The 14205-nt window shown below is 50.7% G+C and overlaps 1 protein-coding gene across 2 annotated transcripts in view; it reads left to right on the top strand.

Moving 5' to 3' along the window:
- slc15a4 (solute carrier family 15 member 4) overlaps positions 1 to 14205 on the top strand; it is a 33893-nt gene that overhangs the window by 4874 nt on the left and 14814 nt on the right. For both annotated transcript variants that reach the window (XM_035379360.1, XM_035379359.1), the window contains exons 4-7: positions 351 to 492; positions 721 to 807; positions 4120 to 4303; positions 9871 to 10029. In XM_035379360.1, coding sequence (XP_035235251.1) covers positions 351 to 492; positions 721 to 807; positions 4120 to 4303; positions 9871 to 10029 — 572 coding nt within the window. The remainder of the gene's footprint in view (positions 1 to 350; positions 493 to 720; positions 808 to 4119; positions 4304 to 9870; positions 10030 to 14205) is intronic.

Below are 14205 nucleotides of genomic sequence, written 5' to 3'. Positions count from 1 at the left end.
CCTTAACTTTGAACCAGAATAGAACAATCGGCTTGAAAACCTGACTGATTTTTTTTTTTTTCCAGTTGTCAAATCATAGGACCGTTCACAAATTCCTTATTAAGAGACAGTGTCTCCTGGAGAGGGGATTACGGTCTTTGAAAAATTGAGTTTTTTTCCCCTCGTTCTAGAGTTACTGTGTTTTAAAGCAAAGAAGAGTTGTCAGTTAGAACCGTCTGTGCCCGTTTTCTTGAGGAAGGAGGCACCGGGTTCTCTAGTCCCTGCTTCCCACTGCTTCGGCTGTCTGGAACTTAACGGTCGTGGTCAGCCGGCCGAAACAAAATTTATTTCTTGATTTCTTGTAAATTGAGGCCCAAGCCAACACTGCTGGACGGTGCCAAAGTGAGCTACGGAGGAAAATTCCCAGAGGAGAAGGTGGAGGAGCTGAAATCCCTGGTCAAAATCATCCCCGTATTTCTCGCTCTCATCCCCTACTGGACTGTGTACTTCCAGGTAAAGCACATATGTCCATTACATACGCACACATACACAAAGGAAGTGCTGCTCTTATCTGAATGCTCTGACTGTGGAAATGCAGATGTTTACTTGTGAATAACGGTATGAAATGTTACTGCAGGCTGGTCGTGTTTACTGAAGGAGGGGCCTTTGGGGAATATTGTCAAAGTGTACTTTTGCAACAAAAAAAAAGTTCACAACACTACTATTCTTTATGTGAAATAGATGCAGACCACCTATAACCTCCAGAGCCTTCACTTAAAGATCCCAGAATTTGCTGGTAACAGCACCAACGCCAGCACCCCAAATCAGGTAAGTTCTGGGTAAGCTTGTCAGAAGAGCCTGAGATGTGAAAATGTTATATTTCATCAGCCGATATTGCTTCTGGCTGATGCATCTTTTTGTGGTACTGTTTGGCTGCCTCTACAGAGCCACTCAGACAGCCTTACAAATTTGCAGCGCATTCAAATAATGTCTCTCTGCCACATTCTCATTAAGCCGGTACTGAAGTCTCCGCATCTGTTTCCATTCAGTTTCTGTTCCTCTCGGTGTGCGGCAGGTTTCTCCTTGAGGTTTTTCGCTGGAGATTTGTGCAGGCATTCTTAGCCCTCTGGGGAGGGAGATGGGTCCTGTACGCAGCGTAAAACAGCCAGAGACAGCAGCTGGAAGCAGGGAGGGAAGCCAAACCCTGTGGGATTACATCAAAACTTTGACCCTCTCGCTAATCACAGATTAACAACCTGCTGTGTGTGTGTGTGTGTGTGTGTGTGTGTGTGTGTGTGAGTGTGTGTGTGAGAGAGAGAGAGAGAGAGAGAGAGAGAAAGTGAAACTGAGAGAGAGACACTGTATATGTGTCTCAAAAATTATTGGTCGTGACACAGACAGGAATCCTTTATTTGCTAACAGTCTGACCTTCCTGAGCTCCACCATCACATGACTTGTCATTATCAGTATGTCTCAAATGAGTAGAAGATTTGTTTGAACCCACAGTTTGTCTTTGGCCTGAGGATACTTTGAGATCTATTTGAGCAAGTGCTCTGTTTTTGATTTCTTCCGCATTTATAATTAATTGTCATGACAGTTAAAATTAAAAGTTCTGTGCAGGGTTAGAAAACCTGTGACTTGTTTAATTCCTTTTCCCAACTCAAGGGCAGTGCTATTACCTTTAAAATAGTGTTTTAATTGGAAAGAACATCAGAACTGTGTGTAGTGAGAGTCAAAATGGAGTGCAGCGGGTTGTGATTTACAATAAGATGTATGAGAGCATTTTCTTTATAGGGGAAGTATGCTGGATGAAAAGTGAACTGAAACTCTTTAGACTGTGGTACTAAGCCCCTGTCTGCAGACTAACAGGATGTTCAAGGAGCAAAAAAAGGTGTGACATCAGTATTGGTCTTACACATTTTTGTCTGTTTCACATAGTTGTTGGACCAGTACTTCTCTGCAGAACGTGAAGCCAAAACCGACTATAAAGTGCATTGTTAAATGCCTTTTAAATACAGTGCACAAGTTGCTAATGAAAGATTAGAATGAACCAACTGCTTTAGAAATGAAATTACTATTCACAGATAGGACTGAAGGGAAAATGTACTACAAGACCATGTACATGAAAAGGGCATGATTTGTGTATTGTCCGTTTCACTGTGGAGGCTAAATGAACTAAAGATGTTATTTTAAGTCTTAAATTCCACGCAGGCATCTGCAAAAGCGGAAGCATGTCCATATTTCCCTTTTAGTAACCAACAAGATCTAAGGAGAAGTGAAAGACCTTTACTGTTTGGTGATAACTTAACGCGTGCTTTTAACAATGACTTGCATTAAGTTGCATAACACACAACATTTGTACGGGAAGAAAGTTGTTTTTCCTTTCAGAGAGCAAGAGTGAAGTTGGCCCCAGCAGGACAGGATGAGTAAGCAGATATGCTGGTACAAATAAGTAGGATTTCCAGTGACTGACAGGGGAAGGGAGCTTACTGACAGTCATTTCCTCCAGCACTGCTGCAGCCTCTCTCCCAGGGAATCGGGCTCGGCCAAGTGTGCAGTTTCATAGTGACACTGTCTGCCCAGTCGGTCCGAGCGCTCCAGGAAGATTGTTCATCCCGCGTTCAGACCGTTTCAGAGTTGGCGCTCGACAGTTGGCGGTGCGAGGCGGGGTGGGGCGGAGTCACTCCCCTCACGTTGTCGTCTCCTCTTAATGAACAATTAAGCAGGCAAATTTGCTCCCTCCACGCTAGGCTCTGTTGGGACAGCTCTGCTATTTAAGCTTGGCTGCGCTCGTTGGCTGATAATATCCCAATTAGGACGCATTGATGTTTGGGATATGACGGCAGGTAAAGGGAGCGGAAGAAAGCTGAACAAACAGGCCCCACTCAACCCACAGTGGCGCATGTTCAAATCACTTGGTTAAATTCAGCTGGGGAATAAACTAAACTATTAGCTTTTTCAAGGCAGTGCTGTTTAGTGAGTTCTTTCAGTGTAAAAATTAAATTTAAATTGCAAAATGAATCCACGGCGATTCAGTTCGCTGATGAATATTTTGTCTTTTATTTATGCATGAAAAACACTTGATAGGACCATATGCATAATGAGCGTGTTGTTCCGGCATCTTTTGACTAATCTCCAAGTCTCATCAGACCCTTTTCCGCAAAGAAGTCCTTAACCCGCAGTGCCCGCCCATTACCAAAACAATCGAGACGAGGGCATTAGGCGGCTGCTCTGCTCAGTTTTACTGCAGGTCATCATCTTTTAAGCACCGCACACCCCCCTTCCCTGTTCCAGGTTTATGAGGGGTCATTACCAAGCTAGGGCAATTCGCATTTCGAATTTTCAGCATGTGTTCAGAGGTATAATTTGGTACAGAAAAATACTGTGTGAAATGGCCTTGACTGCATGCATTGGACTTGCAGTGCATTGCGTTGGCTTCATTTCTGCACAGTGGGCTCAGAGATCTGTCCTAACGGAGCGGGTCGAACCAGGAGGAAGTGATTTCTGCCCTGCCAGTCCGAGTTCATTAATCCAGTATTACATTCCTGTAGCTGATTAAGGTCACTCATTGCCCAGGGTTGCAGACAGAGGTCACGTGTAACAGAAAGTCTTGTTGCGAGATTAACTGTTGTTGTGTTAAATGTATAAAAACAACACCATTATTGCTGTAATCTCTTGTTTGTGACCATGTATGCAGGGGTGTGCTCAGTTCAGCTGTCACAGCTGAAGACAGTATGCTTTACACTCCCGAAAGGCCTTCTTTTATTATTTCAGGTTCTATAGGATTTGGTTTTTATGAACCAACATGCTAAATGATTCGTGTTAGGACAGTCTTCAACATAACTTTTTAACTGTATCAGATTTTAATTTAGTTATATCAGTTTCAGGGCATCAGTCTAATGGCTGCCCTTGAAGTTTTTGTAATATTTTGAGTTGTATTCACTCTTATCGTGTTGAATTAAGTCCACTAATGTTCTAGTTCTGACCACACGAGGGAGCTAGCACAGTGCTGGAGTTCAAGTAAGATAACGCTCTCTCCTCCGTTATTAATCTCTCTGTGTCGATGCGGGGGCGCCGGCTTTGTGTACCCTTCCGTCGCTTTTGGCACACTCCATGTATTTTTTTTCCTCCGATTCCCAGAATTCCCTGTTCCGCTTTCCGGCGGCCTGGCTCACCATGTTCGACGCGGTGCTCATCCTCATGCTCATCCCCCTGAAGGACAAGGTGGTGGACCCCATCCTGAAGCGCAAGGGCCTGCTGCCGTCCTCGCTCCGGAGGATCGCCGTGGGCATGTTCTTCGTCATGTGCTCGGTCGTCGCCGCCGGTAAGGGTCCGGTGTGGGCGGGGCAGGGGTACGTTCAAGATTTATGCCACTTGCCCCAAGTCACCGATTTGAACTGTGGGGGGGGGATGTGGGAGTTTCTTCTCTGGAAGTGGAAGTGTCTTCAACTGTGTGGCCAAAGTGGCAAAGCCTTCCTCCTTACCTCGTGCTCACATCGACTTTGAAATGCGTGTGAGAAACAGCGAGGTGCATTGAGGAGCTGGCTTGGTCAGCTGACTTCATGTTTAGTGCCAGGTAACCCGAGTCACATGCCAGTCATTTATTCCTCATTCTGTGCAGCACGGGTCCTTCTGTGGCTGCCAGTTACCAGCTTAACGTGGTTAAATTGTCACAGTAAATTACTGGGAAAAAGTTTGGAAAGTGGATTTTGGAGTTTTTATTTTTTGTTTTTCACATGGGGTGAGTTGGTAAAATATAGTTAACAGTTTTATGCTAATATATGTGCGGTGTCCTTTCAAAGCTCGACGGGGGTCGGACGGGGAGGGTGAATTGGAAAGGTGTTCGAAAAAATATGAAAACGATCATTCAGAAGGATTTACATCTCCATTACGATTGGCCTGTGAACGGAGTTTGAAGCTGAACTAGTTTGACCAGTCCTGCTGGCCTTTGAAGAGTTTGAGACTGACCTTCTGTGTCGGGCGTGTACTCTGAAATCCAGCAGGGAGGCTGTTGGAAAGGTATTCATATTTCTCCCATCAAAACGCAGCTGGCTGGTTGGCCGGCATCCTGCAGATTAAAGCAAAAAAAAAAAAGAACAACAAAAACAAAAAACAAAGCTGTGCTTTGTTTCCAGACTCCGCGTGGTGAACGTGGGAAGCTGTTTCTCCCCTACCCCCCGTTTAATTCTGACTGAATTTCACAGGATACCGCCCTGAAAACTAAAAAAGGCAGTATCCTGCAGCAGCCAACAGGTCTGCTTTGAAAAACTAATTCACCCCACCTGTCATTCAATACTTAATAGCTTGACCTAAGGTTAAAACCTTTTTAGCGAACTCTTTAGTACCGAACCCTGCCGTGGCAGGTAGAGTGTACTTTTGAAGTGAACCACAGAATTCTCTCGTGATGATATCTTAATTCAGGACTAAATCAAATGGGCGTATGCAACTATGCATGTGTTACTGAAAGCTTTAAACAGAAACCTTAAACAAGCCCCTCTGGTGTCAAGTCATTTGATCTATGGTACCCGGTACTTTTAAGTTGCTGTCATCCTGTATAGGCCTATTTTCACTACTTCTTTCTGCCCAAACTATGGTCTTCAGATGTTTTGTCATTGTGGTGGTTTTGGGCTTGGTCTGCCCAGCTGGTGGGGGAATCCCAGAATGTTCTTCAAGAGGAAGTAAAAGTAAAACGGGCCGTGTGCTGGGAGGGTGGTGTCTATGGTTACAGTGAGCCCACATTCCTTGCTACATGGTCATAGTGGGCACTGCCTATACCTCTCCGGTGAAGAGCTGCTGGTCGTGTGCACTGAGAGTGTCACATTCTTCTATTTTACCTTCACCCGTTAGCCTGAATGCTGTCATATTAAAGGGAAAGGAAGTAAAGCATTCACCGTGTAATTAGTTTTTTGTGTGTTTGTGTGTGTGTGTGTGTGTGTGTGTGTGTGTGTGTGTACGCATGCATATGTATGCATGTGTGCGTACGAGTAAGCATGTGTGTGTTTGCTAGCGTGTTCGCCTGTGCGTGCGTGCGTGCCTGTGTGTCCGCATGCATATGTGTGTATGTATGTGTGTGGGTGGGTGGGTGTGGATGGAAATGAGCTGCCGTACCTCCACCAGGCAGCCCTGCTCACCTGCGCTCATGAATACAGATGTGCGTAAGCGCATGGAAATGCACACGAGCGCGCATGTAAATGTGTGCATTCGCAAGCTGTCGAGCCGCTCGGCGGGCCCTCAGTCAGCAGGGCCGCCGTGTGATTGGCCCGCCCGGCCCACACTGGGATGAGAGGGCCGCGTAATGACTGCTCCGGGGACGGGCCGCCCTCCCTGGGGAGAGTCTGGCTCCGCCGGGTCCCGCTCCTCCTCCTCCTCCTCCTCGTCCTCTGTCTCTTTATAGCGCGTCATTAATAAACCACACCCGACCAGGGGCGCTCCTCGAGAGGTGATCCGCACCGTGTTAACAGGGTTTGCGCCGAGTCCCAGATCCCCAGCCGCCCCCATCACCCTACCCCCCCCCCCCCCCCTCGGCGCTAAACGACCCTACCTTACGCCGCTCGTTACGTTCGCGGGACAAACGTTCGAGAAGCCTTTCTCGCGGAGACGCCGGGAGGAGGCACGCGCCCGCGATCAGGCCGTTAAAGACGCGACCGTGAGCGGTTATTTTATTGATCAGACGCTGCGGGAGCAGCAACCGCGATGCATTCGGTGCCCCCCCGTCGCGCTTTGGCACCAACGTTTCGTCCCAATCGCGCCGGCTCGGAGAAGCGGCGTTTCCTCTCGCTTTTTAAAATGTAAATCAATACATTTCCAAAGGGATAAAGCGCTCGAGCCGGCGAGCAGATTCGCCCTTTATTTTCTCCCACCTCCATCCCTCACTCCGTATTTATCCCTCGGCTAAAAACGTGCGCCCTTTTTTAGCGGGGTAATAAAGGGTTTGGGATGTGTCGGGAGAAAGTCATTGAAAACCGCCGTGGTGTAGAGGAGGGTTTACGGCGGTATGCGCGGGCTGCAGTTGCGCACCGGAGCCGTCGCGCGGCAGCGGCCGTCACCCTTTTCCCCGCGCCGCGCGGCGGGGTCATACGGGAAATCCGCGCGACCCGGCGACCCGCGCAAACTCCGGGCCCTTCCTCCGCTCCGCCTCTCGGCTCCCTCGCGTCCGCGCGCTCTCTGAAAGGGACCGCGGGAATCCGTCATCCATTAGAGCTCTCCGCATGGCGGCCAATTCCCATTCCCATTGTTGCCGCCGTGGCGCCTAACCTTTCAGAGGAAATTGCGCTCGCTAAGACGGCGTGACACTTTTTTGTTCGGCCGCCACGCCACCCGGGCGCGGGATTCACGGCGCTCCCGAAACGGAATCACTCAGGCCTGTTTTCAACGCGGCGGCAGATCGGGCGCAGATTTAGCGCTGCTGCCGCCGATCGCACGTCCTGCAGCGTCAGCAAGCGCCGCAAGGGAGCGTCATCAGTGCGGCTTGCATTTATGCGCATCTCTGACAGCCGTTTTAACACTGCTGCATGGGTAAAGAGATCAACGCAGCCGTGAGAGCAGGGCTCCATTTTGGCTCATTTGGTTTGTTGTGAAGACGTTTCTAATTGGATGGAGTTTAACTGGGAAAGCCCACTCCTGTGACACTTGTATTGTTAGTACCAGGCTGTAATTTGTGCCACATCCCCATACCCAAGGCCGTACTGCTTTAATACAGTAGTGCACAAGGCCCTATGCAGCACTTCAGTACCTGTTGCGTGTGGTGAGGTCCTCGCTTCAGGTTAAGCAGAGGCGTGCCCGGATGCTAACCTGCTGCATGGCTTCCTGTGCCAGCTGTCTCACTGTCCACGCCACCCGCAATTCACCAGCGGGCATCGGCGTGCCAGCCCCGCAGCCCGGGAGCACTTCGCCGCTGAGCCGTCAGCACCAGACGGCCGTTGTTCACCGGGTGTTTGAGGAACGGCAGAGCTCTGCTGGAACTGTCTTTTCTTTCTTTCTAATCTCTAACCTACTGGACCCGGCGTGGAGTTTTACTGTGTCACAGCCCCGAAGCTCCGAGCGGTTTTCCTCGTAGCGCAAGGAGCCAGAAGTCACCGGGTCGGCGCGGAAACACTCCGCGGCGCGGTGTCAGAAGAGGACTTCCTGCGCGGCGAGCCTCGCGCTTCCTCCGGGCAGCGCCCGCCGTCGGGCGGCGGAGAGACGGACGGTTATTGCGGCGGAGGCGGGATTACAGAGCTCTGTCCGCTCTGGAGCGGGGCATTACCCGCGAGCGTGTGCGATGGGGCCGCCGCCGCCGCCGCCGCGGGGGTTATCTGCAAATAGCCGCCGCTCCGGCGATAGTGGTTATGGAATAAAGCCTTCGGGGGAAAACACAGGTCCCGGCGACAGCCTCGCAGAGTCATTGTTCTGCAGCCCCGTCTCATCCGTTACAAATGACTATAATCTCTTAACTTTGTACTGCGCTGATTCCATCTGGGCGAAACACTGGCTCCGGCTTGACACTTAATCCTTAATGGTGCACCCCCTCCCCCCCCCCCCTCCCTGTGCACACCCCCCTCTGGGTCTTGTCATTGTGTCTTGGGTGTTGGTGGATTGTGGTAATCTTACAAGTGCACTTTTTATCTAGAGCGGTCCTATCTGCGTGTTCCTTTTTTACCCTTTTTCGTGTGTGTGTCTGTGTTTGTGTGTGTGCTTGTTTTAACTTCGCAAACTTAAATGAAGAGCATATGCGTTCAGGGAGTGTTTTAATTGATAAAATCAATAGCAAGATTGAGATTATGGGAAGCACTACCTGAACAGTTTTGAGAACACTGTTGGTACTGTGTTGCTTGGATGGATCAGTTTAATTGAAGTGACATCACCTGTTTCTCCTCAAGCTGACAGACGGCTGATAAGTTTTATATATTACGTACATGTGACATGCGCTGTCCTTCCTTTTTATCTTGTTACGTTTGGGTTTAATCAAGTAGGTTAAGTAGTGGCACATGGACCATGCGTTATAGATGTGATATGAGTGTACTGGACCACTGTGTTGTACTTGCAGGGAAAGGTGGGTTATGTGCTGTTCTTTCTCCCTCTCTTTCCCCATAAAGATTTCCTCCTGCCTTTTTATATACTGTGATATCTGAGTTCTGGAAAAACTCATTCTGTATCTGAGCGGAGACTTGTGCAAACACGCTGCCTGCTGTCTAGACGGCGAATCTTAAAATATGCGCTTCGCATTTAATTTACTCCGTTTAGACAAGAAATCGCAGTGGCCTTGACTGCAATCAAGCATCAATACGTTGCTTGCTGTCTGAACCCTTTGTCAAACCCAGACCCTTTGAGCTGTGTTTATCATGTCTTCAAAACCGGGACTAAATTAAGCCCAAGAGTTTTGTAATATGAATTTTGATCATAACATAACATGCTACTAGTTCAATTTCAAGGAGGATTTATACATTTATACGTAGTGCATGCAGAGTGTATGCAATCCATTTTAGTCCTGAACAAAAATCAGTTAACCCTTCTTCCATTACCTTTTTTTAATCCTTTCTTTGACCGCACTCTTAAAATTCCTCGGTACGCGCGGCCGTGACCTGTTCGGTCACGGTCAACGGTGTGCAGATGTGGGAGCGCCGCCGGGAGTTTGATTAGCGGGGAGATTATCTCGCCCATCGGTATGGGCAGGGAGTGAGGGGGCCAACGCGAAAACGAGGTCACGCGCGTCTAATAGCCAGCCGGCGCACCGTCGTGCTCATGAGCGATCGGACCGCCCATCGATCAGGGGGAAGCGAAATCCCGCGGGCCGTGACGCCCGCACGCAGGAGGACGGACCGTCCGCACCCCTGTTCAGACGCCGTCTCTGTCAGCGAGGTGTACCGGGGGGGAGACGTTTTAACGATGCCTTTTCTCTCCTCTCCCCCGCAGGGATACTGGAGACCAAGCGACTGGAGATCGTCAAGGCCTACGGTCCCGTCAACCAGGTCATAGGCGGGGTCACGTACCACGCGGCCGACCTGCCCATCTGGTGGCAGATACCGCAGTACGTGCTGATCGGGATCAGCGAGATCTTCGCCAGCATCGCAGGTAAGGCGGCGTCTCGGGGGGGGGGGGGGGGAACAAGCGCCAAAACGAGGTGGTCGTCACGCCGGTCGCCAGCTTTTCCGCCGTTGCCCTGACAATGAAGCGCGGCGCGGTCGATTTTCCGATGAAGTTTTTATCCGAAGAATAAAAAAAAACCGGTCGCCCTTAGGAACGAGCTCTCGAGTCGCCGGCCACATCAGCATGTGATCTGCGATCTCTCCGCCAGACGGCCCTAATCCTGGACTCTGCGTCAACTCGATACGGAGGATATCCTCCCTCCCCCCCCCCCGGCTCATCAATCCGCCCTAACGACTCGGCCAATCAATGGCGGCCCTTTTGAGACGCGTTAAATTTTTTTTTTTTTAAACCCTGCGCATCACGGCTTTTATTTGGCAGGCCTCTCCCCGCGGCATTGTGGGAGGAATCGCTGGTTAAGGAATCCACGGCGGTATCAATCACCGAGGCATCGATCCCCGGCGTCGCTGCGTTGCTGCGGCCGCCTGGGTCAGATTTAGCGCCGCGCTTTAGGGAGCGTCGCGCGACGCGGCGTCCGTCGCCGGTGGACACCTTTCCGTGTCGCCATGAGCGTGTAGCACAATTCGCCGCCGTGACACGAACCCCCCCACCCCCCAGGGAACCGGTTCCCGTCGCCTATAACGTTTACCGTAACAACGTTCGTAACTGCGAGCCCCGATTCGGGCTCATTCGGTTTGCGGTCCATCTGTGTTGACCGCTCCAGGTGACGGGGCTAAAATTAGCCCCGTCACCTCATCAGTTTCCGAATCGGCGGGCGCGGCGATGAATGGCTGCCCTTTGCTCTGTCTGGGGCCCGGGCCGCGCTGGACGCTGCAGCAGGGGCCCGGCGCGGGCTGACACTAAGGGCTGTCAGCTAAAGCGCGGACAATCGCAGCGTAATGATTAGGGTTATAATGGTCGGGGGGGGGGCCGGGCTTGTAACTCAAAGGTCGCGGGTTCGATTCCCTGCTGGAGCGCTGCCATTGTTCCCTTGAGCAAGGTACTTAACCTGAATCGCTTCAATAAAATATCTGACTGTATAAAGGCGTCGTATGTTAAAGCGTAGGCTGTGTAAGTCGCTGGAGAAAAGAGTCTGCTAAATCTCACAAAGTAACGTAATTGGTGCTGAGGAGCCATTTTTGTGAAGATGTGAGATGAAATCCATGATACAGAATTTTTATGAGATTTAGATTCTTTTTTTTTAATAGTTCTTGACTTCTGAAAACTCTCTCTGAAACACAGCTGCTGTGGAGCTTGTAGGCGATGTTGCCGTGTGTGAGCCTGTGTCTGGAGAGTTTTATCACAGTTGGAAAGGGCTGTTTTTTGGCTGGCTCCTTAAACGCCGGCCTCCCGTGGAGGCCGTGGCATCCCATCCACCCCGGGGCTCGCTGCGTGGTGCTGCGGAGCGTGCGTCTCCGCTACTTTGTTCGCGCGGACACGGCCTCCCTCGGTTTTTGTTTTCTTCCTCCGGTGCCCGCTGCCCCTTCTCTGCCCTCGCCTGCGTCGCCCCCATTGTCCCCCCTGCCAGGGCGTCTGAAATTCCCTCATTTTGCCCACCCCCTCCCGTAGTTTGTCCACCCTGCTGTTTACGCCGCTTTTCCTGGAAGCGAGTGAAACGCTCCCTGTGTCGCCCTCCTCCCGCACCCCCCACCCCCCACCCTTGTTTCTTCACACCGGTCCCAGTGCTAATTAGAGCCGCGGGTGCTGCAGACGGCCTCGTGTTTACCCGCAGGTCGGCCGAGCGAGAGGAACTAGCCGTCCGGTCGGGCGTTAAGGGGCAAAGGGGTGAGTTCGGGGGCAGCCGTCCTCACCATCCCGCTCCCACGGGTCTGGGCTTGGGGGGGGTGGGGGGGTGGGGGGAGTGGGAGTGTGTGGGAACCGAGAGACGAAAAACCATTAAAAAAAGTACAGCTCTAATGGGCAGTTCCACCTGTCAGGCTTAGCAGCAGAGCTTCAGTGGCTTTTTAGATGAGACCTTTGGAAGGGAGAGGTGTCAGTGGGCCTGTGATAGGGAAAGGTCAAAGGGCAAACTGAAAGCGAAAGTCACCACAAATAGCTCCCATCAGTTTCACCGGGCAGTTAATGGTTTATGCTTGTAGTCAATGCACAGTAGGTGTAAGTCCCAAGTGGGGCACCACCCTCCTGTTTTGGCAAGGTGCTTGATCTAAACCGTTTCCTAAGTATCCAGCTGTATAGGTGCAGCAGGCTAAATGTATATTTTTTAAAGGCACGCTGTACGCTGTAAGCGCACCTGTCAGACATGCGCGTGCGTGTGACATGTCTGACACCTCCGTTTCCAATAGCGTGTCAACCTGCACAGGAGCCGTGTGTGTTCCAATACCTCGTTGTTCTGAAGTGGCGCAAGGTCGGTCCACGTCCTGTGTTCTCATAGGGTGTCAGCCACACAGGTGCTAAAGCACAGGGCGCTGCTTCCTCCTCTGGGACACCTGCTTGTTGCTGACAGGAAGCGGCCGTTAACGTGGGATTTCTCTAACGTTACGCAGTTGATCCCTCTGTCCCTTCCGGGGAATGCGTCCTGGCGTATATAATCCACCCAGTGCCGTTTAACCTCACGGGAAGACTGTGATTCCGCTGAAATCCAGTGCGTATTTCGTACCGAGCGGAGACACAGCTATCCAGGTATTGCTTTTTATTGCCTTTGTGTGGACGTTTTGCTGTACGCAGAGCTGGCTCCTGCTCCATCTCCAGTGCTCTCCCTGCTCATTATCCAGAGCATTAAGCTTTATTACCGTCCCGGGGAGTGGCTCCCCCCCCCCCTCCCCCCGTAGCTCTCCTGGAAACGGCGGAATGATCGTTTTGGGCGGAATGATCGTTTTGAAATCTTTTCTTCATTTTTTTTTTTTGAGCGAGATGCGCCCGTAACTCCCGCAAAGGTATTTCTCCGTGACCGGCGGCCTCTACAGCCCCCGCGTTTGATCTCCGTGACGTGGAGGAGGACGGTTTTGGGGGTGGCGCTGATATGGAGGCCGGGGTTGATGGAACCCTCCCGGCCCGTGGGTTCATCGCTGGGCCATCGCCATTGCCCCCAGCCTCCCTCCCTCCCTGCAGAAACTCGCTCTGTCCAATGGGCTGTTTTCCTTCCCTTTTTTCCCCTTGTTTTGGGTTATCTCTTTAGCCTCCTTCTGATCAGCTCCTGTGTGTCGCAGTGTTACTGTGAAGGCAGAGTTTCTGTAGACATGTAGCTGATTGGTGTAGCTTAAATTTGTGTTTTCGCATCTTCAACATAGTCTAGGATGCTAATAGGACCTCTAGAGGAATGCCTGGAAATTCAGTGTACCCGTGGGATTGTATTTCCTTTAACATTTTATGGGGTCATAGGTGACATCATATTCTCCCACTATCCTGTACTGCAGAGGAGTGAGGGCAAATTCCTGTGCTCAGACCACTAGATAACCGCTGTCCTCTGGTCACCAGGACTATGATAAACACTGTAAGATTTTCCCCTTGGGGATTTTTAATTATGAATTGCTCTTTGGGAAATGTTAAAGGCTAATGTTATTTCCCGAGAAAGAAAAATCAGCCTTCTGACACAGCCGGAGGGGGGAAAAGAGAATAAAATATTTCAGCTTGCTCGCCTCTTTTTAAGTAATTCGGTTTCGCAGTCGGCAAAGGTCAGTCCGCTTGTTTATGCGTGTTGGCGGAAAGTGGACAACATTTCTAATTCCTCTCCTTTCCTGGCCGGTTTCCCCGGCCCGGAGGTTGAGGTTTGCCTCTCCGCGCGCGCACTGGTGATGAAAACGTGTCAGTGAAATAGTTTCCCCCCCCCCTGCAATTGCGCCATACTGACACTCTGTTTTCAAGTATGCTTTTCCTGTACGTCACACTGGCCACGCCCCTTGACAGACCTGGGTGGAATATTCCATTAAAAGGTTACCTGAGGATACAAATAATTGTTTTGTGTGTTTTTTTTTTTTTTTTTCTTTCTTTCTTTTCTTTCAAATGTGAGTGCAGACAGGCAGCAGTCGGCTTGGCGCGAGCACGGAGGCGGAACGGCGGCGTGCTTTTCTCCCGCTCGCCTTCTCGCCGCTCCTCCCGTCGCGGGGGTGCACTTTTTTATTTTTTATTTTTTCCCTTCTCCTCTCCACCCTTTCCCTCCTTCCCTTCTCCCTAACGAGGCGCATTAGTTCCGGTGCAGGCGCTTGG

This window comes from Anguilla anguilla, chromosome 10, assembly GCF_013347855.1.
Source record: "Anguilla anguilla isolate fAngAng1 chromosome 10, fAngAng1.pri, whole genome shotgun sequence".
NCBI classification, from domain to species: domain Eukaryota; kingdom Metazoa; phylum Chordata; class Actinopteri; order Anguilliformes; family Anguillidae; genus Anguilla; species Anguilla anguilla.
Note: the sequence above shows the minus strand (reverse complement) of the source record. Positions and strands in the feature narration are given on the sequence as shown.